Consider the following 22917-nt stretch of genomic DNA (forward strand, 5'->3'; position numbering starts at 1 on the left):
GCTGCTCCAGAGAGCAAGACCGACAGCTAGGATAGTAAGGGTGGGGGTCGGAAGCCTCAAATAAATGACCCCCAGGACAGCGCCTTTGAGAAGGTGGAGTCTCCATCTCAAAGTAAACAAACCGTCAAACGCGAACATGTGGCCGGAGCCTGGTTGCAAAACGGCGCAAAATAAGGCAAAACGCTAAATTAAAACAAAATAAAGTAATATAGTAGAAAGGATACAATATATCGGTACAACAACGCCAGTAGCAGTTGGAACACCGTAGAAGAAACCAAAACACGTCCGTAAACACGGAAGGATGAAGGAATTATGAAGTGGGAAGCATGGCTTCGTGTCTGATCACGTGCGTGAATACTGCCGTCTGATTGGTGGGTTTTCCAGGGGTTCCACATGGGGGAGAATTCTTTATTTACGTATGTAAAGAGCCAAGTAAGGTTGGAATATACATTATAATGACTGTGGTAACATATTTTGAAATAGAAACCTCTGACATCCTATACAGAATACCATAGGCAGGGGTTGACACTAACTTTTAATAGGTGGTGGACCGCAGGTCCACTTGCTCTCTAAATCTGGTGGACCTGGTTAATTTCTGGTAGACCTGAATAATATTCTCAGATCTGGGGCGCTTTGCGCCCCGGTCGACGAGCGTAGCGAGGAGTGGGTGGTGGGTTCGGGATGGGGTACCCCCCCTCCTGAATAAGGGTATGGGGGTCCTCCCCCAAATTTTTTAAAAGCTAGATGCAAAATCCTGGCATCTGAGGGTTTTGAACAAATAATGAAGGTTTTTTAATTTCTGTAAAAAACTTGTTTTTTCTCCTTATTTTTTTTATTTTTTCCATTTATGATCAAGTTTTAGTAAATGACACAGAAACATGAAACAATTTTCTCCTTTTTTTTTTTTTTACATAGCTCCCATCCAAAGGTGTTTCTGACTGTAAATTGAGATAAAGATCATATGAAAAAATAAGGATAAAATAATATACTTTTTTATAGTATTATACCTTTTTTATATGATCTTTATCTCAATATACAGTCAGAATGTCAAACAAATTTGCCCCAACAGTAGTCTTTACGTATTTTGTTGCAACTCTATTCAATCCTTCCTGGACATTTCGGAATCATCTTCTGAGTGCACGATACCCCACATTTCATTAAGTTTGTGTCAGTATCATTATTGAGCCATGTAAACGATTTTTCCATGACTCCTGAAAGGATATCATCCTTTTTGTTGCCCATACAAACTTCGTGTTGTTTTTGTTCTGTTGAAGTTTTTAACTTTATTTTTGCCAGTGGTTGTAAACCAAGCCATTTAAAAATCGCGACACAGGCGATACGGTACTAGTCTACTTCAGATACTAAGTTAATCGACGGACACGATCACCTAAACGATATACGCTATAGAATACGATAGAAATCAAAACGTAACACGAAATTGTGAGGCTAAGTTTACCTTCATTTATCGGTTGACCACCGTGATCGTGACGTCATCGTCATTTTAGTGCTTATAATAGCGGCAAACTATACCACAAGCGACTCAAACGCTGAAAAGATTCCGACTTACCGCAAGCAGATTCACGCACTTCACTCGTCCAAGAATGATAACGACAACTTTTAGCGGGTTAACAACACGAAAATACGATACATTTGTTAACCAGATGGGATTTTACGGCTCGCTGGCGAAGGAAATAAAGTCTTTATTAGTATATTTCTGAACAATATTCTCAAATATATATACACTAATTAAATAATATGTGGTGGACCAGCAGTCTACCAGCTTTGGAGATTAAGTGGACCGTCAAAGATTTTGGTGGACCCGGTCCTCCGGTCTACCGTAAGTGTCGACCCCTGATAGGTAAAAAGTTCATCGGTTTTGGTCGTAAAATTAGGATCACAGATTAGTGCCCAGAGAGTTCAATATAACACAAGAGGACGGACGGACGGACGGACGGACGACGGACGGACGGACGGACGACAGAAGCCACGGTATGGCATAAGCTCACCTTTGTCCTTTAGACCCGGTGAGCTAATGATAAAGTAAATTAGTTAAACATGGCCATTTTCGCCTAGTTCCCATCAATTTTTAGTATAATCTGTGTTCGCATAACGTCTCAATACTTGCCTCCCTTCCCCTCTTCTCCATCCTCATCTTCTCCTCCATTCTCCTCTTCTCCTTCCTCACCTTCTTTACATGTCCCGTCTTCTCCACCTCCTGGCCCTCATCCTTTTCCCCCTCCATCTTTTCCACTTCTTCCGTTCTCTCCTCCATCTATCAAGTTAATGTTTGTATCTTGTCTAGTATAAGTATTTAGCATTCTTCTTTTAAGTTCTTCATAAAACATCATACATTGTCAGGTCGCTAAGTTTAGATCCAGAATTTGCGACCAAAACATGCAGTTATTACAATCAAAGTTTAAGAACATGATCCTCAAAGCAGGTGATTAAATATCAGGTGTTTACGTTCGCTGGAGTCCACTTTTCAAGATACAAGGTCATTTGAATAGATACCTCTGACATCCTATACAGAATACCATAGGTAAAAAGTTCATCGGATTTGGTCGTAAAATTAGGATCACAGATTAGCGCCCTGAGAGTTCAATATAACACAGGAGGCCCAGAGGGCCTGTATCACTCACCTGGATATCTTAGCAATCATGGCAAAATATTCTCCAAATGAGATCCAAGAGAATATGCCAGACCCCAAGGCCAATCCAGGATCAATTCTAATATCATGACTGCATTTGTCTCTTTTTGCCCAGCATTTGTATTTTTAGTTTTGGGTTGGGGATCTCAACCGTTTCTAAGTTATGACCCAGGGGTTAAGTCTGCAAAGGTGGGGCAGACCCCAACGCCATCCTGGAAGCATATGTGCATTCATTTCTGTATACTTAGCAATTGTATATATGGTTATAGGGTGGGGATATCAACTGTTTCCAAGCTGTGACTAAGAAACTAGGTCCCTAGGGGTTCAGTCAGACCCAAGGGTCTATTCTATTATCATACCTGCATTCGTCTCTTTATACCCAGCATTTGTATATATAGGTTTGGGGAGGGGAACTCAACTGTTTCAAAGTTATGACCCAAGGGAATATGTCTCCAAGGGTGGGGCCAGACCCTAGGGCCATCCTGGAAGCAACTGTGAATTCTTCTCTTCATACTCAGCATTTGTATATATGGTTATACCGTGGGGATCTCAACCATTTCAAAGTGATAAACTTATTTTGGCCCCACCCCTTAGCCCGGGGGGTCAGCCCCAAAGTTTGTACAATTTTGAATCTCCACCACCTAGGGATGCTTCCAGTCAAATATGGTTGATATCAAGGTCATGTTTAACTATTTTACTTTAAAATATCCATCTCTTAGTTCCAAAGAAGTCGCTTGAAGCAATATAGCCAAACTGCCCCCTTTTGGCACCGCCCCTCAGCCCCCTTGGGGGGTCAGCCCCACCATTTGTACAATTTTGAATCCCCAACACCTAGGAATGCTTCCAGTCAATTTAAGTTAAATTCCAATTAATGGTTAAGAAGAAGAAGTTGTTTAAAGAAATTGTTGACGGACGGACGACGCAAGCCACGGTATGGCATAAGCTCACCTTTGTCCTTTGGACCTGGTGAGCTAATAATAAAGTAAATTAGTTAAACATGGCCATTTTTGCCTAGTTCCCATCAATCTTTAGTATAATCTGTGTTCGCATAACGTCTCAATACTTGCCTCCATTCTCCTCTTCTCCTTCCTCACCTTCTTTTCATGTCTAGTCTCCTCCACCTCCTGGCCCTCATCCTTCTCCCCCTCCATCTTTTCCACTTCTTTCGTTCTCTCCTCCATCTATCAAGTTAATGTTTGTATCTTGTCTAGTATAAGTATTTAGCATTCTTCTTTTAAGTTCTTCATAAAACATCATACATTGTCAGGTCGCTAAGTTTAGATCCAGAATTTGCGACCAAAACATGCAGTTATTACAATCAAAGTTTAAGAACATGATCCCCAAAGCAGGTGATTAAACATCAGGTGTTTACGTTCGCTGGAGTCCGCTTTTCAAGATACAAGGTCATTTGAATAGATACCTCTGACATCCTATACAGAATACCATAGGTAAAAAGTTCATCGGATTTGGTCGTAAAATTAGGATCACAGATTAGCGCCCTGAAAGTTCAATATAACATACTAAAGTAAAATAGTTAAACATGGCCATTTTCTTCTAGTTCCCATCAATCTTTAGTATAATCTGTGTTCACATAACATCTCAATACTTGCCTCCCTTCCCTTCTTCTCCATCCTCATCTTCTCCATTCTCCTCTTCTCCTTCCTCATCTTCTTTTCATGTCTAGTCTCCTCCACCTTCAGGCCCTCGTCCTCCTCCCCCTCCATCTTTTCCACTTCTTCTGTTCCCTCCTCCATCTATCAAGTTAATGTTTGTATCTTGTCTAGTATTGAGGTTTTTGAAGTAAAACCAATTTTCATGATGTAATACTTACCATAACTTTAGTATGCATATACCATACCTACACCCATCTTTGTAGCCCAAAAACAAAAGATTCAAATATCCCTACCTCCCTACCGTGACGTAACCTATATCTCGATGGCAGAGGCACGGAGTGATCTCCCTTCCTCAAACCCCCTTTTATGGAGCCTAAAGGCAGCCAGGATGAGGAGGCAAGGGGAGGAATACAGGGTGGGACTCCATAAAGTTATGGTAAGTATTACATCATGAAAATTGGTTTTACTTCAAAAACCTCAATTTCATTTCAGTAATAATTACCATAACTTTAGTATGCGAATTCGTCTTACCGTAGTGGAGGCTTCGAATCCAGGCAGACCAGGCTGACGGAACAAACTCGAGACATGCTCAAGGTAGGGAAAAGGTTCAAGGAACCCCCCTAATAAAGCCCCGAAAGTAATTAAAAAATGGAAAACCTCCCCGTGAAACGAGCAGGTGTACCACCGTGGTGCCTGATAGCATACTATTTAAAATCACTGAATTACTGTGGAGGAACAGCCACAGACTGTGCAACCACCACCGGTCCAAGGGAATACAATCCATCAGAATGAGAGGCCAAGGACCGGAGATAAAAATCCGTGAAGGTAGTCTGTCCGCGCCAGAAAGCTGCGGACATGACCTCCTGAAAGGGGGACCCATTGAGGAGGGCCCATGACGCAGCAAGGGCCCTGATCTCATGAGCTCTCACCTTATACAACGCCCGAACCTGATCATCCGAGTGGTCGTAACCGTACTTGATGACCTGACAGATCCATCTAGACACTGACTGAGAAGAGATATCCTGTTGACCCTGCTTAATGGGCAAAAACAGACGAGATCGAGGACCTCGCCCCCCCCTGGTTTTATCGAGGTAAAACCTAAGCGCCCGACAGGGACAGAGCAACCTATCCCGTTCCTCAGCTCCAACGAAGGCAGTCAAAGACGGAATCTTAATCGGATCGGGCGAGAAGCCAGGAACCTGATTCTTAGCCATAAAGGCAGGATCAGTGAGAAGGGTAACGGCAGAGTAATTCCTGGACCATTGGAGGCAAGAGGGGTGAGAAGACAAGGCATGAATCTCACTCCTCCTTCGACCTGAGGCCAGGGCAATAAGGAATACCACCTTGTAGGTAACAAACTTCAAGGAGGCAGACACTAAAGGCTCATAAGGTGCCCGCATCAGCGATTCGAGCACCAGTGGCACATTCCACTGGCACATTCCCTAGGCCTGTCCAACCCAAACCCCCTAATCAAGGCAGAAAGAGAGGAGGACGAGCCTACCTCCGACCTACCATGAACAGAGAGAACATTAGCAATGGCCGTGCGAAAACCAGCGATAGTACCAGGGGCAAGATTGCGGTCCCTAAACAACCCTCAACGTCCATAGCCTCCACACCATCCAGACCAAAAGCCTCAGGCGGAGGAAATGGGCCAGCCAGAGGGGCCAACCCGAAAGAAGGCTCCCCGTACCGGCGTTTAGGTGCAGTGCGCCTAACGGCTGTGGCTGTAGGTTAAGGCTTAGTTGCCAAAATCCTACCCTTGGACCCAGAGACCAACCTGCCTNCATCCGCAGGCTGGTAAGGGCGGCCCAAGGATGGTTGCCCGCAGGCACCCGTATACCCTAAGCCAGGGGAAAACGGAGGCCTGAAACCGGCCCCCTGTCCAGCAAACCGTGAACCTTGGGGGAAACCCCCCAGGTTCCCAGAAGAATGAAACTCGGGACCAGACCTAATAGGACCGGGTCTGGGTAACTGACCGGGAGGGTACGCCTGACCAGCATTGATGCCGGGATTAGTGAACTGCGCGTAACTAATCCCCGTAGAAACAGACAATCCCGAAAGAAAGTCTGTTGTCACACCAGGACCTGAACCCGAAAGAACAGGCCTGGCAGCACCACCTGGAATGCCGTGATCGTTGACAGAGTCAGTGACCGGCGGCCGGTAGTCCCTACCCGAAGCAAGCGCGAAAGCTTACGGGTGTTCCCGGCCAAGCCAGGGTCGGGTTGCCCCTCCCCTACTCCAGGGAGTTCCTGGACAGGACCATCCCCTGCTCACGAGAGGACTCTCCGAAGCAAGACCCCCCGAGACAGGAACAGAGACAGTACCACCAGACCCCAGAGAGCTGGTGGCGCGACCCCTACCTCTCTGCTTCCCTCGCTTACCGGGAGAAACAGACGAATCTTACGGTAAGTTGAGAGTAGCTTTGGAACAATGAAGTCGTTGTCCTGAGATTTAGTCTGTGAACAAAGTTCACAAGGCGAAACCTCACTGCAAGGACGACACCTGGGAGAAGCATCATGAGGGTCCCGTTCCACAAAGAAATGGGAACACCCATGAGCTCTCCCTCGCCGCTGTCCCGACCGAGACATACCCTCCAAAGCGAACGTAAACAAAAATTTACAAGCAGATAACACGGGAAAAAATGATAAAATACGATAGTACAAAGTACGCAACGTAGAAAGAATTTCACCCGTAATATAAATCAGACAACGGTTAAAATAAATAACGTTTGCCGAAACAAACAACTGTCACCGAAATAACGGTCGGAAATTAACCCACGATAATGGCGGACCGTGGCACACCACCAGCACACGTGGAGTAAAATAATAGGCACAAAAATAATTTTCAACAATAATTAATTATATTAACAAGGGCAGATGGGTATAAGGCACACAAACTGCGCAAAAAATTGAGTTGACACTCAAACCAAACCGACAAAATAAAGTTTTGAAATGGAGCAAGCTCCGGGCGTCAGCAGGCAGCAGGCGCCATAAAAGGAAGAGGAAGGGAGATCACTCCGTGGCTCTGTCACCAAGATATAGGTTACGTCACGGTAGGGAGGTAGGGATATTTGATATCTTTTGTTTTTGGGCTACAAAGATGGGTGTAGGTATTGTATATGCATACTAAAGTTATGGTAATTATTACTGAAATGAAATAAGTATAAGTATTTAGTATTCTTCTTTTAAGTTCTTGATAAAACATCATACATTGTCAGGTTGCTAAGTTTAGATCCAGATTTGGCTACCAAAACATGCAAAGCAGGTGGTTAAACATCAGGTGTTTACGTTCGCTGGAGTCCGCTTTTCAAGATACAAGGTCATTTGAATAGATACCTGTGCCATCCTATACAGAATACCATAGGTAAAAAGTTCATCAGTTTTGGTCGTAAAATTAGGATCACAGATTGGCGCCCTGAGAGTTCAATATAACATAATAAAGTAAAATAGTTAAACATGGCCATTTTCGTCTAGTTCCCATCAATCTTTAGTATAATCTGTGTTCACATAATATCTCAATACTTGCCTCCCTTCCCCTCTTCTCCATCCTAATCTTCTCCTCCATCCTCATCTTCTCCTCCATTCTCCTCTTCTCCTTCCTCACCTTCTTTTCATGTCTAGTCTCCTCCACCTCCTGGCCCTCGTACTCCTCCCCCTCCATATTTTCCACTTCTTCTGTTCCCTCCTCCATCTATCAAGTTAATGTTTGTATCTTGTCTAGTATAGGTATTTAGTATTCTTTTAAGTTCTTCATAAAACATCATACATTGTCAGTTAGTTAAGTTTTGATCCAGATTTGGCGACCAAAGTATGCAGTTATTACAATCAAAGTTTAAGAACATGATCCTCAAAGCAGGTGGTTAAAAATCAGGTGTTTACGTTCGCTGGAGTCCGCTTTTCAAGATACAAGGTCATTTGAATAGATACCTCTGACATTCTATACAGAATACCATAGGAAAAAAGTTCATTGGATTTGGTCGTAAAATTAGGATCACAGATTAGCGCCCTGAGAGTTCTGTATAACAAGTGAAAGGTTCCTTGACATTTTACTCTAAACGATGTGACAACATTAATATCCTATTCAATACTGACTTCCCTTTCCTCATTATTCATCGTTGCTGTCATGTCCAATGCGCCTCTAGTCTTACCTGAGTAAAACCAAATATTCTTAATGAATCATTTCCTCAATACCTGATATAGAATTTTTCTTTGTGTTTGATCTGTGGAAACTTACTTAATGTTATCAATACTCGCCTTCTTTCTCTCCCTCCTTTCTTTTTTTTGTGCTCTCTTCCTTTCCTGCTCCTCCTCCAGTCTCCTCGTCCTCCTCCTCTTTTCCTTCTTCATTTTCTTATCCCTTACCATCTCTACCTTCTTCTTTTCCTCTTCCTTCTCTTTTCTCGCACTTTCCACTTCTCTCCTCTTTTCTCTTCTTCTCTGTCTCCTGCTCAACTTCTGTCGAAAGAAAAGAATTTTCATGCAACCTTACTTGCCAAAACAATCTATAAACATCAAGGCAATGCAACTTAAGTAATAAATTGGGGATCAAAATTTAAGGGCCGCACATTTTCTAGGTGAACCTAGAATGAAGACCAGGTGGATGCCACCAGATCCCTATCCTACTCCATCTCTACCTTCCTGTATCATGTATGTCAAACATTCTGCATCTGGTTTAGTCTGGTGCCACACCTTTCTGATTAAAAAACATACGAAAGTTTTACTTACGCCTTTTACCTCTTCCAACACATCATTTGCGTCCTGCTCCATCAACTCCTTCAAAATCTGAAGTGATATACAAAATAGTAATTTTATTATTGGATTTTGGTGAACCTTCTTTTTGAGTTATATGGTAAAGATCCTATGAGGGACAATGCTTACCTCCTCCGTCATCAATTTCATCATCTCCTTTGCTCCCCTCCTCTCTTCCTTCTCTCTCTTTATCGCTCTCTCCTCCCTTGTCTCCTCCTCATCTTTCGCCCTACGTTCCTTTTCTGCTTTCCTCTTTTCCTCTTTTGCCTTTCCCACCCTTCTCCTTTCCTCGTCATCCTTACTTTTCCTTCCCTCTGCCTCCCTCTCATCGTCGTTCCTCTTCCTCACCTCCTCCAATATCCTCCTACTTTGTTCGTACTCCTTCTGCAATTTTGTATATATATTTCATGAAAACACATAAAACATTACTTGATCCTGTGAAATCCAATGCAAAATCAACTATGTCACAGGCAAACATTTTGTGTTTGTTTCATGTAAAAACTCACCTTCATCCTTCTCTTTTTTTGTCTTCTATTCTCTACTGCTATATAGGAACCTGTTAATCCTTCCTGCATTCAAATGAAAAAGCTAATAATTAGCAAACGATGCATATTTTATGTTCTCAAGGTATTCCTCATGATGCTAAAAGGTATCAGGGTTAACCTTATCATTCAGCACTGATATAGCGGTAGCGACATGGCGCTTCATAACCGACACTGATATAGCGGTAGCGACATGGCGCTTCATAACCGACACTGATATAGCGGTAGCGACATGGCGCTTCATAACCAGCACTGAGATACCGGTAGCGACATGTCGCTTCATAACCGACACTGATATAGCTGTAGCGACATGGCGCTTCATAACCAGCACTGAGATACCGGTAGCCACATGTCGCTTCATAACCGGCACTGAGATACCGGTAGCGACATGTCGCTTCATAACCAGCACTGAGATACTGGTAGCGACATGTCATTTCATAACCAGCACTGAGATACCGGTAGCGACATGGCGCTTCATAACCATTACATAACTACTTGTTACATATATACAGTGTCATTGTGCAGGTTTGGGGTCAGTTGTTAAAAGGGTGATGGGGGGGGGGGGATGGTGAGAGGGGAGGATATTGTTATTCTAGCTATTACCAGACTTTATACCTGTAATTCTGTTCACATATCTCTGTTAATAATAGCATGTGAAGATCATATTGGCAATCAATCATAGCATACATACAGTATAATTGGATTGCCTGTACAGTGGATGTATTAAGCGACCACACAAGGGAAATTAAACAAGAGTACCACGGGGCAGACCAAAATACACCCATCGAATGCCATATAGTGTTATATACTTAAGCTTTCTTACATTGAAATAAGATCTGCATCATTCTAAGAGTGGTTAGCTGATATGCTATAAAAAATGTAGGAGAAAATCAAATACTGAAATGAACAAAAGGCAATAAATTTTGCAAAAATCGTTGAATCAAAATTCTTTTAAGGGAGACACAACTTCATATCATGTTTATAAAGTATACCAAGTTTCAAAAAGATCCGTTGAAAAAATGTAGGAGAAGATCTCCGGACAAAATTCAAATACTGAAATGAACAAAGGGCAATTACTTTTGGAAAAATTGTCGAATCAAAATTCTTTTAAGGGAGACACAACTTCATATCATGATTATAATGTATACCAAGTTTCAAATAGATTGGTCGAAAAATGTAGGAGGAGATTGCCGGACAAACAAAGTTTACGCCGGAGTGACGGACAACGCCATACCATAATACTACCATCAAATTTGACGGTCGTATCAAAACGGGTCGTTTAATAAAAGTGGTCGTTTAATAAAGTATGACCATATTTTGTACACACTGTAACCGACTATAACCAAACGACTCCTTATTCAGACAACTGTAAACAGACCACCACCCCAAGCGCACGTACAGGTAGTTTAAAACAACATCGTTCAACAGATCATGTGAATAACTAAACAATAGTCGAGTGATAATTATGACAGTAAACAAACAACTAAGTGTGTTTTAAAAGAATTGTCATTTCACTCAGAACAAACGATCAACAGAGACTTGTTGAAGTTCTCAACTTACACGACTGTGTTTTCGGTAATTACCTTGATTCAAACTAACTTGTTACGAAATATGTTGTTGTTGAAATGACAGCTGTTCCTGTGTTGGTCCAACAGCTGGGTTCGCGTGTATTATTCCTTTATTTTACGATGGAAACTGAAAAGAGAATCCAGTTAAAAAAAAGACCTAAATAAAGCAGACAGCATGTTGCCGTAAAACGGACCGGTATTGTTGTCGTTCGTACTTTGGCGTTGAGAAATTCAGGGATGTTATTAAAGGTGTTTATTATTGATAAGGAATTAGAAACGATATGTATGTTAACATAAACATATTTACTGCGCAGTGGCCCTGATATTTAATGATAATTTCGCACGAGAGTGCTGTCGTGAACATCTCTCAACAGACCCGATTTCAAGACTGAAAACCTGCCAGTGTACTTCATCCAATCAGATGGAGGATATCGTAGGGTTTAAGGTTACATTGCCTAGCAGGACACTCGCATAATCAAAATGGTTTTGCTCAGCTGCGAAAAATCATCAATACATGTATCAGCAGTTAGAAAAAATATGTTTTATTTGTTTCTGCACATCAATGCATTTATTATAAGTTTGGAAATATATTTTTTTCAAATTTGTTCATTTAACTTGGTAAAAAGATCGGTAATTAGCCTACGGTAAGGGGGGGTATATATTGGGCTTAATCAGTTCTCTGAGCTTAAATAGACCATTCTGATAGAAATTCAAGTTCCTGTGATTAGCCCTTCGTCAATTGTGGTGACGTTCGCAAATTTGGAGATACACAAATATTTCAATGACCGTTTTGTATATTTTTTCGTCAAACATGGTCGCTAAAATGCATCAAATGTGGTCGTTTAATGTACTTTTGTGGTCAGTATTGGGTGGTCGCGTTAGACAGGTGGTCGCTTAATGCAGTTAAATTACATAGTAAAAACGGTCGGGAGGAATGAAAATTGGTCGCATAAAAAAGATGATCGTAAGAAAAAATTGACTAAAAATTAGTGTTAGTGGTGGTCTGTTTACAGTTACGACCATCAATTTACAGATGGTCGCTTGAGCAGATTAGACCGATTTACCTTTCTACTCGTACCCCACCGAAGTTGCTACCCCACATGGTCAGTACATGGCGACAATAAATTGTTAAATATTCAAAATTTTCATTAGGAATCTGGATATCTGCTGCATGGTTCAATTCTTTAATCATTTATGAACAATTCTGCCAAATTTCAGAACGATTGGTGCATAACTTATTATCTTACAGACCACAGGAAATTGCCGGTATTTACTGATCCGATAGAGCAAGTGATCAGCACATGGCATCAATAAATCCTTAATAATTCAAAACAGTAATTAGGAGTTTGGATATTTGATGCATGATTCAACTTTTCGATCATTAATATACAAGTCTGCCAAATTTCAAAACAATCGGTGCAGTACTTACCATCTTTTAATCAATTTTTTTTCCGTATTCGTAATCTAATCGCACGTGAACTTTCAATTCAATCTGAAAGGGGAGATAACTCTCAATTTCCGGATAACTATGAGATCAATCGGGAACCGTCGGCACTTTCCGTAAACGTTTACAGAAAAAGCCGACGGTTCCCGATTGCTATGAGATAACTCTGTCAGTCGAAAGGGGCTGAAATAAATTAATAAAAAGAGAGCTAATGAACTGATTTGAATGCGGTTTGCTGTAAAATAATCCTTTATTGACTGCTTGTTTTTGTGCGCTATTAAATCTCATATGCGCATGCGCCGAAAGGGGCGGTTAACTCAATCAATTGATACAATTAGTCAATTAGTTTTGCTGAAAACTCTAACTCACATATTAGGTCATCCTCTCAAAGCAACTATCAACACTCGATAACACACTCGACCCCTGATAGAAATAGCCCATTTTCTTTGAAGCCTAGAGCCACATCATCACCGATCACCATAAAAAATAATGCTGTGCCTAAACCTGTCATCAAAGCAGTCCACTCGTTAAGAACACTTGTCGTGAACTTCCAAAGCCTTAAAGCTAAGAGAAATGACACTCAACTACTTATCGAGTCTGCAAAGCCAGACATATTTATTGGCACTGAAACCTGGCTAAAACCAGACATTGGTGATCTGGAGGTGTTTCCCCCTTAATTTGAATTATTCAGGAATGATCGGACGACGTCACGCAGCGGCGGTGTCATGGTAGCCACCCGCACAAGTCTAAATGCCACGCTTGCATATACAGGTGACAAAATTGAACTTGTGGCGGCCAAAATCCACCTGAGCAAACAAAAGCCTATCAAAATAGCAGCCTACTACAGGCCCCCAAATATGACCAGCCCGGAATACATCCAAAACACAGTAGATGAAATCACCCATCTTTTTAAGAAATTTACCAACCACACTATTTGGCTTGGAGGTGATTTCAACCTAAGTGATATTTCATGGCCAGATGCAGTAATTAAAAGCATTAATTATCCTAAGGCACTTAATGAACATTTCATTTCACGCTTCAATGACCTTTCACTCAAACACATTGTAACCTTTCCAACGAGAATCACAAATACCCTAGACTTGTTCCTGACAAATATGCCATCTTTGGTCAACAAATGCAAACCAATACCCGGAGTTTCAGACCATGAAATAGTCCTTATAGACAACAAATTTCCAGTCCACCAAACAAATAACCCAGAAGAATTATATTCCTGTGGAAGAAATCAGACTTTGCACAGATGAAAATTGATGTTAAAGCCAAACTCGACCAAATTCTAACAACCGAACTTAATGTTGAACAGGCTTGGTCAGTGTTCAAAGAAACCATAACAACTGCTATTGATAAACATGTCCCACAAAAGCTTTCTAGGTCTAAATTCACCAACCCCTTGGCCAATAACCACATAAACAGGTTATCAAGACAAAAGCGCAGAGCGTATAATAAAGCTATCAAAAGCAAGTCACCTGAAGACTGGGACCGATACAGAAACATCAAAAGCAAGATGCAAAAGGAAACTAGGAAAGCTCATAGCTCATATTTGTATACTGTGATTAGCCCGGAAGCTAAAGAAAACTCTAAAAAGTTCAGGAGCTACGTCAAAAGTAAAAAAAAGTAGACTCTTCCAACATTCCTCCTATTAGAGATCCTTCTGACGGCGTCACCCATTCTGAACCTACAAAAAAGCCCAAATTCTGAACAATCAATTTCATTCGGTCTATACTCTGGAAGAAAAATCCAACATCCCAAAACTTCCAGAAAGCAAATATAAATCTATGCCAGATATCAAAATTAGTGAACCAGGTGTCATTAAGCTCCTGAAGCGACTAGAAATACACAAGGCATCTGGTCCTGATAGCATTCCATCCAGAATACTAAAAGAGCTTGCTGCAGAAGTTACACCAGCACTGACAAAACTCTTCCAAATATCATTAGACTCTGTATCAGTACCGCAAAATTACTAGAACACATCATTCATAGCAATGTCATGGATCACTTAGACCTCAACAATATACTCACCAAATTTCAACACGGCTTTTGATCCAAACACTCTACGGAAACGCAACTAATTCTAACGGTAGATGACATACTTAGGAACATAAACAACAAATCACAAACAGACATTGCCCTATTAGACTTTTCTAAAGCTTTCGATAAGGTCCCTCATGAACGTCTTCTTTCTAAACTACACTTCTTTGGCATTCGAAACAGTACAAATTCCTGGATTAGATTATTCCTAAACAACAGAGACCAACTTGTTTTATTAAATAGGACCAAATCTGACAAGGCCCCTGTCCTTTCTGGGGTACCCAAGGGGACGGTCATTGGGCCACTGTTATTCCTCGTTTACATAAACGACTTGGTACAGTCAGTCTCCTGCAAGGTCAAACTGTTTGCAGACGATTGTCTACTCTATAAGGAGATAATGTCTGAGGACGACTGCAAACAACTCCAGGCAGACCTTGCTAGGATAGAACAATGGGAGACTGACTGGCAAATGAACTTCAATGTCAGCAAATGCTGTATAATCAATGTAACCAAAAATAAAGACCCAGTTAAGTTCGGTTACCAGCTTCATAACACGCTGCTGGATAACCTACCAGCTAGCAAGTACTTGGGGGTTACTCTAACGGATGACTTCAGTTGGGGTAAACACATCCACTCCACTGGGCTTCCTGAGACGCAATATGTCATCATGCTCCAGGGAAGTCAAATGACAAACGTATACCACTCTAGTGAGACCGACTATCGAGTATGCCGCTACATGTTGGGACCCATACAACACAGAAAACATTGTACTGTTGGAAACCGCCCAACGTAGGTCTGCTTTATATGTCTATAACAACTACAGGACCCGTGAACCTGGAAGTGTCACCAGCATGGTACAATCACTCAACTGGGAACCACTTGCACAGAGACGAGCAAAAGCAAGGGTTACAATGATGTACAAAATCTTAAATGATAAAGTAGCCATCTCCCCTAATGATCATGTTAAAGTGTCAGACCGCCGAACTAGGGGAGCCCACAAACTCCAACAAATTTCTACTAATTCGGACAAATATCGAAATTCATTTTTTCCCAGAACTATCAGTACATGGTATTCTCTGCCCGAAGATATAGCCCAGTCACCTGACTTGAACCATTTCAAATCAGCTCCGTCTGCCTATCATCCTAAAAAAAAATCTTATAATTATCATGCATGTATATCGTTTTATCTTATCATGAAATAACCAAAAACATTAATGCCACCTCCAAGGACACCTAAAATTGCGGCAACTGCACTCATATCTATTAGATCTGCCGCAGTAAATGGAAGAAGAAGAAGGGTAAACTGAATAACTGAAATAAGTTAATAAAAAGAGAACTAATTAACAGATTTGGATGCGGTTTACTGTAAAATAATCCTCTATTGACTGCTAATTTTTGTACGTAATTAAATCTCATCTGCGCTTGCTCTGAAAGGACGATAATTCAGTCACTTGATCCAAACATCCCAGGTCGAAAATATGCAATAATCAGAATATAAGGACTCAAAATCCAAAACTTGAGGATCAGCCAAAAAGTTATCGATTGTTTGTTTACACCAGAAAAAGATATATTTCTTGTCGGTCAACATTTCCGACTATTTTTCATGTTGCGACATGACCGAGACAGCTTGTCGGTCGATATTTTTAATATTTATTTAGAAAATAAGGCGCAAAAAGCAGAGGACACTTGTCACGACACACCAGATCTGATGTCGCGACATCACTCAACGACCCATCTCGACAAAGTTTTACGACATATTACTTTACATTACTGGAATTGTGTGGAATTGTGAAAACTAACCAAAAAATAAATGAGAAAAGCTATAGTCCCACTTCCTGACCTTGCCAGGTCGCTAATGTGTGATCCAAATTTAGAGACCAAAAATCTTAAAGTTGATGATTATCAGAAAAACTATTTAATGTTTGTTTACACCAGAAAGAGATATATTTTGATAATTATCTCGTTGATTTCAGTAGAATAAACCCAAATTGGAGTGTCTGACATGAAGTTGAAACAAAATATGGTTCCACTGCTTAACCCTGTCTCATTCCACTATTGTTTGTCGTAGAAACCTTGTGAACCTGTCGGAGTTGCGTAAGAAGTGTCAGGCGCGTAGCTGCCACGTAAGCAAATAAGCAGTTGCATGCACATCAAAAATTCAAATATACTTTTATATTTTTATTTATTTAAGTGATTAAATGATGTGTGGTTCAATTGAAAAATATGTTAAATTTAACCACGGAATTAGATTGTTATCTAAGTCTGTGATTTAACTGTATAACCGACAGCCGACAATCATTACGTATCTGGAAGTTCCAACCTAGGGTACCTGGTGCCGATATGTTTATTAGTATTTTTAAAGTTGTCAACATCGGAAACATGCATCACAGCATGGCTGCAAATCCAACGAAAAACCCGCATCATCTTCGAAGAACAAGTTGATACATGACATCTTCCAAGCAGCTCTCTTGCCCTAGTTGCCCGGGCAACACCGGAGTCCACTACTTATACTCTAAACAATATTTATATATTAGTAGGGTCCCCAGTCAGGTCAGTGGTGAAGGCTCAACGGACTGTCTACCTAATTGTATTGTTCTAATGTCACGGTGTGGTGATCACCCTGTTCGTGGAGAGAGGATAAAACCATCTGTTGGAATTAAGTATATATGTTACTTGTTATTTCAAAGGTGGAGACCATTTCATGATAGATAAACCTGTATTTTTACCTTTGGTTTCATGTACATATGATCATCAGGAGTGATTTATTATACCTGTTAAAAAATGTAAATTTCGAAAATGTCAAAGACAGTAAAGCATCCACCTTAGCATCACGTTATCAGGTGAATAATTTAACCAATGTTAGCATAAAAGGCTGGCATGTATATATATCTCCTTTTTAACAGGTGTTGCCCTTGTACATATGCATGCATACAAATTCACAATAAAAGACTAACAGTCAAATCATAATTCATTTTTATGACAAACTAAATCAATATTTAATTGCCAAAATCCTCGCCTAAACTACATGCACATGACACAAACATCAACATTTTCACCAAAAACCTACATTTTTACCATTGTTTCAGAGAATTTGTTAACACTCGCTCCGCTCGGCCATCATAAAATATAAATACTCTATGTTATAAAATATAACCTGGAATAATACCGCAAACTCGGAAAACTATTCTATGCCTTATTCGATCTGTTTGACAATGGAAATAATGTCCGATACATTCTAGCTTTCTACGCTTGACAGTGCTTGAACAAGTTTAGTATTACATCTTCAGAAAAAAGTATTTGCCTCGCTCTGCTCGGCAGGGAAATTATAATTGTCACAATCTCAGAAATAATGAAGTTCTATATATTGTTTGGTGCCAGAAAGTAGTATACATGTACAACCGACATGACAATTATAATTTATTAGTTTTTTTGAGTCTTCTGAGTTTAAAATTTTGGGCAACACCCAAAATTAATACAACTAAGTCAACGGAGGCGGGTTGTTTTTCCGGAATGGATGTATTTTTGTGTAATTTTTTTCACCAATTACAGGTCTTCCGAATAACAATTGTAGATTGATTTGTTACTAGCATTATTGTTATAGGTTTTAGGGCGGATATATATGGGCGTATAGGATCCATCTGAGTTTTACATTTACATCGCCTGCAAATGTAATATGAAAAAGGCAAAGCCTCAAAAGTCAGAAAAAAAGGAACGTACATGTAGCTTTTGCTAATCTGTGACATTATATAGGCCTGCCCTTCATTTGTCCCTGTCATGAACTGATAACGTTTGTTTTTCAGAGTAGTCCTAGGCCTATCTTCAGTAGAGCTACTGGATATATATGTGTACATATATCTAAACATCGATATAGGAGCTACCGTCATCTTATGTTCTGAGAAATGTTGATGATATAAAAAGGGTTTGGGGGACACAAGAGCAAAAAATCTGAAATTAATCTGTTTATATTGGCTCCGACATTTTAAATATCTAGTTAACTTAGAATCATCAGGAAAGAAATATGACGGATCGGATATTTTCGGGTAATTCCAACAATCGACACATTTTTGTCGGAGAAAAAAAGGAGAGCTGTCTTTCGCATTTGAAATACATTTGAATTTTTGCGATGCTTTCCATTAATAAAGTGATGAATCAACCAAAAAATGTTGTCTGTAAAATAAATTAAAACACTAAAATATGTATCTAAAAAGCCACCAGATGGCACGACAGAGCTTCTATAACTAAAAACAAATCCCCCCATGCCCCCGTACCACCCTAGAATGGCTGCTCGCATTCGCACCTCCGGTGCGACTTTCTGCATGCACATCCAAAAGAGCCCAGCTACGCGCCTGAGTGTTCGAACAAAGTTCCTGTGTTTCATGGAAATATATCGGTTAACTAAGTCAAACAAAAAATTTGACTATTTTTCATGTCGCGACATGACCGAGGCAGCTTGTCGGTCGATATTTTTCATAATTATTCAGATATTGACAAATGAAGGGAGATTCTGAATCAGAAGAATGTTTCGAATCATTAAAACCAAACTCTGCAACATTCCCATGGTAATGAGAAAAAAAGTCCAAAAAAGCAGAGGACACTTGTTGCGACACACCAGATCTGATGTCGCGACATCGATCATGACACATCTCGACAATGTTCTATGACATATTACGTTACATTACTGTTATTGTGTAGAATTGTGAAAATTAACCAAAAACGGAGAGACTAGCATAATAAATGAGAAAAGCTATAGTCCCACTTCTTGACCTTGCCAAGTCGCTGATGTGTGATCCAAATTTACATATATAAGGACTCAAATTATTTCGGTCCTAAAATCTGGATCATGAATTAGCGACCTATTTCGATATTTGGAGATGCATATAAAGTCCGCTCACAATTATCGACCTGAGAAAGTAGTCCCACTTCTTGACCTTACCAAGTGAAATTTCGGTCCTAAAATCTGGATCACGAATTAGCGACCTATTGATGCATATAATGTCCACTCACAATTATCGACCTGAGAACAAGTTCCACTTCTTGACCTTGCCAAGTCGATAATGTGTGATCCAAATTTCAGGACTGAAATAACTTCGTACTAAATTAGACAAATATTATTCATGAATGTTTTTGATTGCTCTTTTGATAAGTCACATGGATTAGTAAATTGCGTATTTTGACATAAACTTTCCTTATTTGCTTCTAAAGCTGTAGGGTAAATAAGTTGTAAGTGACGATATTAATTTAAGGTATTTACATCTTGCTTTGCTATGTATGTGATGACCCTGTCATAAACTAACGTTTTATATAATTTGAAAGTGTAAATGGAATAATTACGAATATGGTATCGAGTTTTTATACATGTACATTTTAGTCCCAAAATTCTGATAAGAAATTAGCGACTTCAGAATGATCATCAGAAAATATATTAATTATTTTTTTACACCAGAAATTAATATCTCTTCATTTAACCAAGAACGTAGTGTCTAGCATCATAAATAAAAGTCAAGGTCCCACTTCTTTACCTAAATCCCATATTACAAGACGCTAATATGGGATGAACATGTAAGGACTAAAATAACGTTAATAACGTAAAAAAATAGTTTACTTTGTATACGTCTGCCTTTGATATGTGTGTGATGGCCTTGATGTAAACAAACGCTGTGTGTAATGTTATGGTGAAACTGTTATAACTCCGCATTTGACATGATATTTTATACAAGTACATTTCAGTCCCAAAAAGTCGATCACATATAAGCGACTTCGCCAAATTTCAAGACCAAAAATCTACAAGTTGATGATCATCAGAAAAGTTATTTAATGTTTACATGAACACGAAATTAATATATATTCATGTATATCTCATTTAATTGAGCATAATTATCCAAAAGTGAGTGTCTAGTATCATTAATAAGAAAAGTCAAGGTCCCACTTCTTTACCTTATGCCTATATTACAAGACGCTAATATGTGACAACATTTTAGTACTAAAATAACCCTGACATAAACTAACGTTGCGTGTAATTTCTTTGCCAATTTAATAGGTCATGAATAGTGAGTGTTTTTTTCTCTTTTATATTCGGATCGATTGTTTTTAAAACGTTTTATCGAAACATGGAGTTAATTCGATGCAGAACTTCGAATACTATACGAAAAGTATTAGGTCGCTAAATGTTTTTTCGTGAGACCAAGTAGAAAATAAATCAAGCTAAAGTTTTCCAAATAGAAATTGTTTTCTGAATCAAACGAAGTCGGTTAGACGTCTGTGAGACAATTAGGTTTTTTTTCAATGCTCAATCAAAAATTGGATTAGCGACTTCAATAGCTAGGGTTAGGGTTACAGGTCGCTAAGTTTTGGGACCGTTAATAAACTTGTGATACCTTTTTTTGTTCGCGAATATTTTGAACAGTCCTTTTGATATGTTGCGTAGAACGAATGTCATACTGCACATTTTAATGCCGAGATATCCACGTTCTATAGTCTAGAACAAAAATGTCACGCCAAGTCGCTAATCGCCAGGGGAAAACAAGTCTTTGTCAATTAACTAGGTCATAAATAGTTCAATCTCTCTATTATTTGGATCAAACATGCTTTAGTTTTTTTTAAACATTATATCGAAAGCTGGAGTTAATTCGATGAAGATCTTCGAAATCTAAAAGAAAAATGTTAGGGTGCTAAACGTGTAGGGACTTTTTTCTTGAGACCAAATTAGGTTTAGTTAAAGTATCCAACCAAATTAGAAAATAAATCAAACTAAAGCTTTGATTTTCCAAATAGAAATCGTTTTTTGAATCAAACGAAGTCGGTTAGACGTCTGTGAGACAATTAGTCTGTTTTCAATGGTCGGTCACAATTTCAAAAATGGGATTAGCGACTTGGCTCGAGCTAGCCTCGATATCTCGAAAAGAAGAAAAGATTTTTCAATTTTTCTTTCGCTCGTCTGTTAAGTAAGGTCTTGTCCAACTTTGTGCTAAAGATGGCGTAAAATGAATGATAAACGAAAAACAGAAACATCAAAATTATGTTAGGTCATAAGTAGGGTCGACATGACAGGATATCCCACCGATAGGATATTATTCTCCAAGTCATAGCTTCGATTTTAAATGATACATTAGGTAAAAATAAGCACGATTAAGCTCAGTTCTATAAAATATAACGCCTCAATTCGAATATTGGAGGTCGTAGGTCGTAAACCTTCCCGTTTCGGGTACTGATCACCTCAGACTTAAAATATTCATGAGAAAAAGGATGAACTCCAGATAAGGTAAAATCGAATGTAGTGACTACTGACAGACACACGGGCAGATGGGCAAGCTGACTGCTATACCCCTCTACGATGTAAAGAGATAAAGGAATGTAAAAATACCAACATATTGTAACAAGTTCATTGTAGTCAGTCATTATCAGTAAAATCATCATATTCAAGAAGCTTCAATACTGTTGTGTGTCAGTGATGTAACCTTTTTTTATCTGCAACATCTATTGTTTTCTTGTATTTATGTAAGCTGTTGCTGGCTGCCGCTGCACTAAAAGTGCTCCCTGATCCGACAAAGAAGATATTTGTTATTTGAATGCCACTGTGTGGTCTTTTCCTTGTGTTAATCCATGGTTCGCCAATTTCTCAGACTGCCCAATATAACCTTGAGCTATAGAATTAAAGTTCTTCCTTAGACTATCTCCATCAAGATATTTGGCAATTGCATTTGATTGTAAGCGACACCAAAACTCCTTACACAGGGAGTGATCCTAGAACAAACTTGGCACTAAACAGTCAAGGTTTTGTTTCATACCAGCTAAAGTCAGCATCAGATCCGCGCTATCACAAGGAGGCAAGCTCACCAACACACCTTCTCTCCGGCACACATACACACATGCACACATACACACATACACACATGCACGCTTACACAACACACGTGGAGGCACGTCTCTAAATGACCTTAGCCGTTCATAGGTCGTTAGACGAAATAAAATCAAACCAAGCCAAATCAAATGTGTTATTGTTTGTCCAAGAAATTTATTTTCAATTTCATTTATCTTATTTGTAAAATTATACAAATATGATTTTTGTAACTATGTTTTTTTTTTATATATATATTTGAATCGAATGTAGTCTTTCTATTTCTCATGTTGGATGTGTCCTCATCCATCACGATATTCTTTTCATGGAAATTATGATCTGTTGAAAGAGAGTTCAACATAGCTACCACCATATCCGGCTACAAGTCCATTATGGTTTGGCTCCTTAACATTTTTGCTGCACATTCACACATATGACAGCATCTGCTTAGAATCAAATAATCTAGCACGTTTCC

At 39.6% G+C, this 22917-nt stretch overlaps 1 protein-coding gene across 1 annotated transcript; it reads right to left on the reverse strand.

The window, feature by feature from the left end:
* Positions 1-1773: 1773 nt before the first annotated feature.
* Positions 1774-12609, reverse strand: LOC110445815 (vicilin-like seed storage protein At2g18540). Its single transcript, XM_021490614.1, has 10 exons — positions 12548-12609; positions 9515-9577; positions 9138-9392; positions 8985-9041; positions 8514-8714; positions 7786-7950; positions 4258-4401; positions 3715-3828; positions 2126-2272; positions 1774-1851 (listed from the first exon to the last, which is right to left on the reverse strand). The coding sequence occupies exons 1-10, from the start codon at positions 12548-12550 to the stop codon at positions 1774-1776; spliced, it is 1227 nt and encodes a 408-aa protein (XP_021346289.1). The 5' UTR covers positions 12551-12609.
* Between the last annotated feature and the right edge of the window lie 10308 nt (positions 12610-22917).

The sequence above is a fragment of the Mizuhopecten yessoensis genome, unplaced genomic scaffold (genome assembly GCF_002113885.1).
Source record: "Mizuhopecten yessoensis strain PY_sf001 unplaced genomic scaffold, ASM211388v2 scaffold267, whole genome shotgun sequence".
NCBI classification, from domain to species: domain Eukaryota; kingdom Metazoa; phylum Mollusca; class Bivalvia; order Pectinida; family Pectinidae; genus Mizuhopecten; species Mizuhopecten yessoensis.

Bases quoted from the DNA above. Each gene is read 5' to 3' on its own strand.
- LOC110445815 (XM_021490614.1), bottom strand. The intron at 9,393-9,514 runs GTGAGTTTTTAC...ACAAAATTGCAG, and splicing joins AAAAAAAGAGAAGGATGAAG to AAGGAGTACGAACAAAGTAG. The intron at 8,715-8,984 runs GTAAGTAAAACT...TTCTTTCGACAG, and splicing joins TGTTGGAAGAGGTAAAAGGC to AAGTTGAGCAGGAGACAGAG.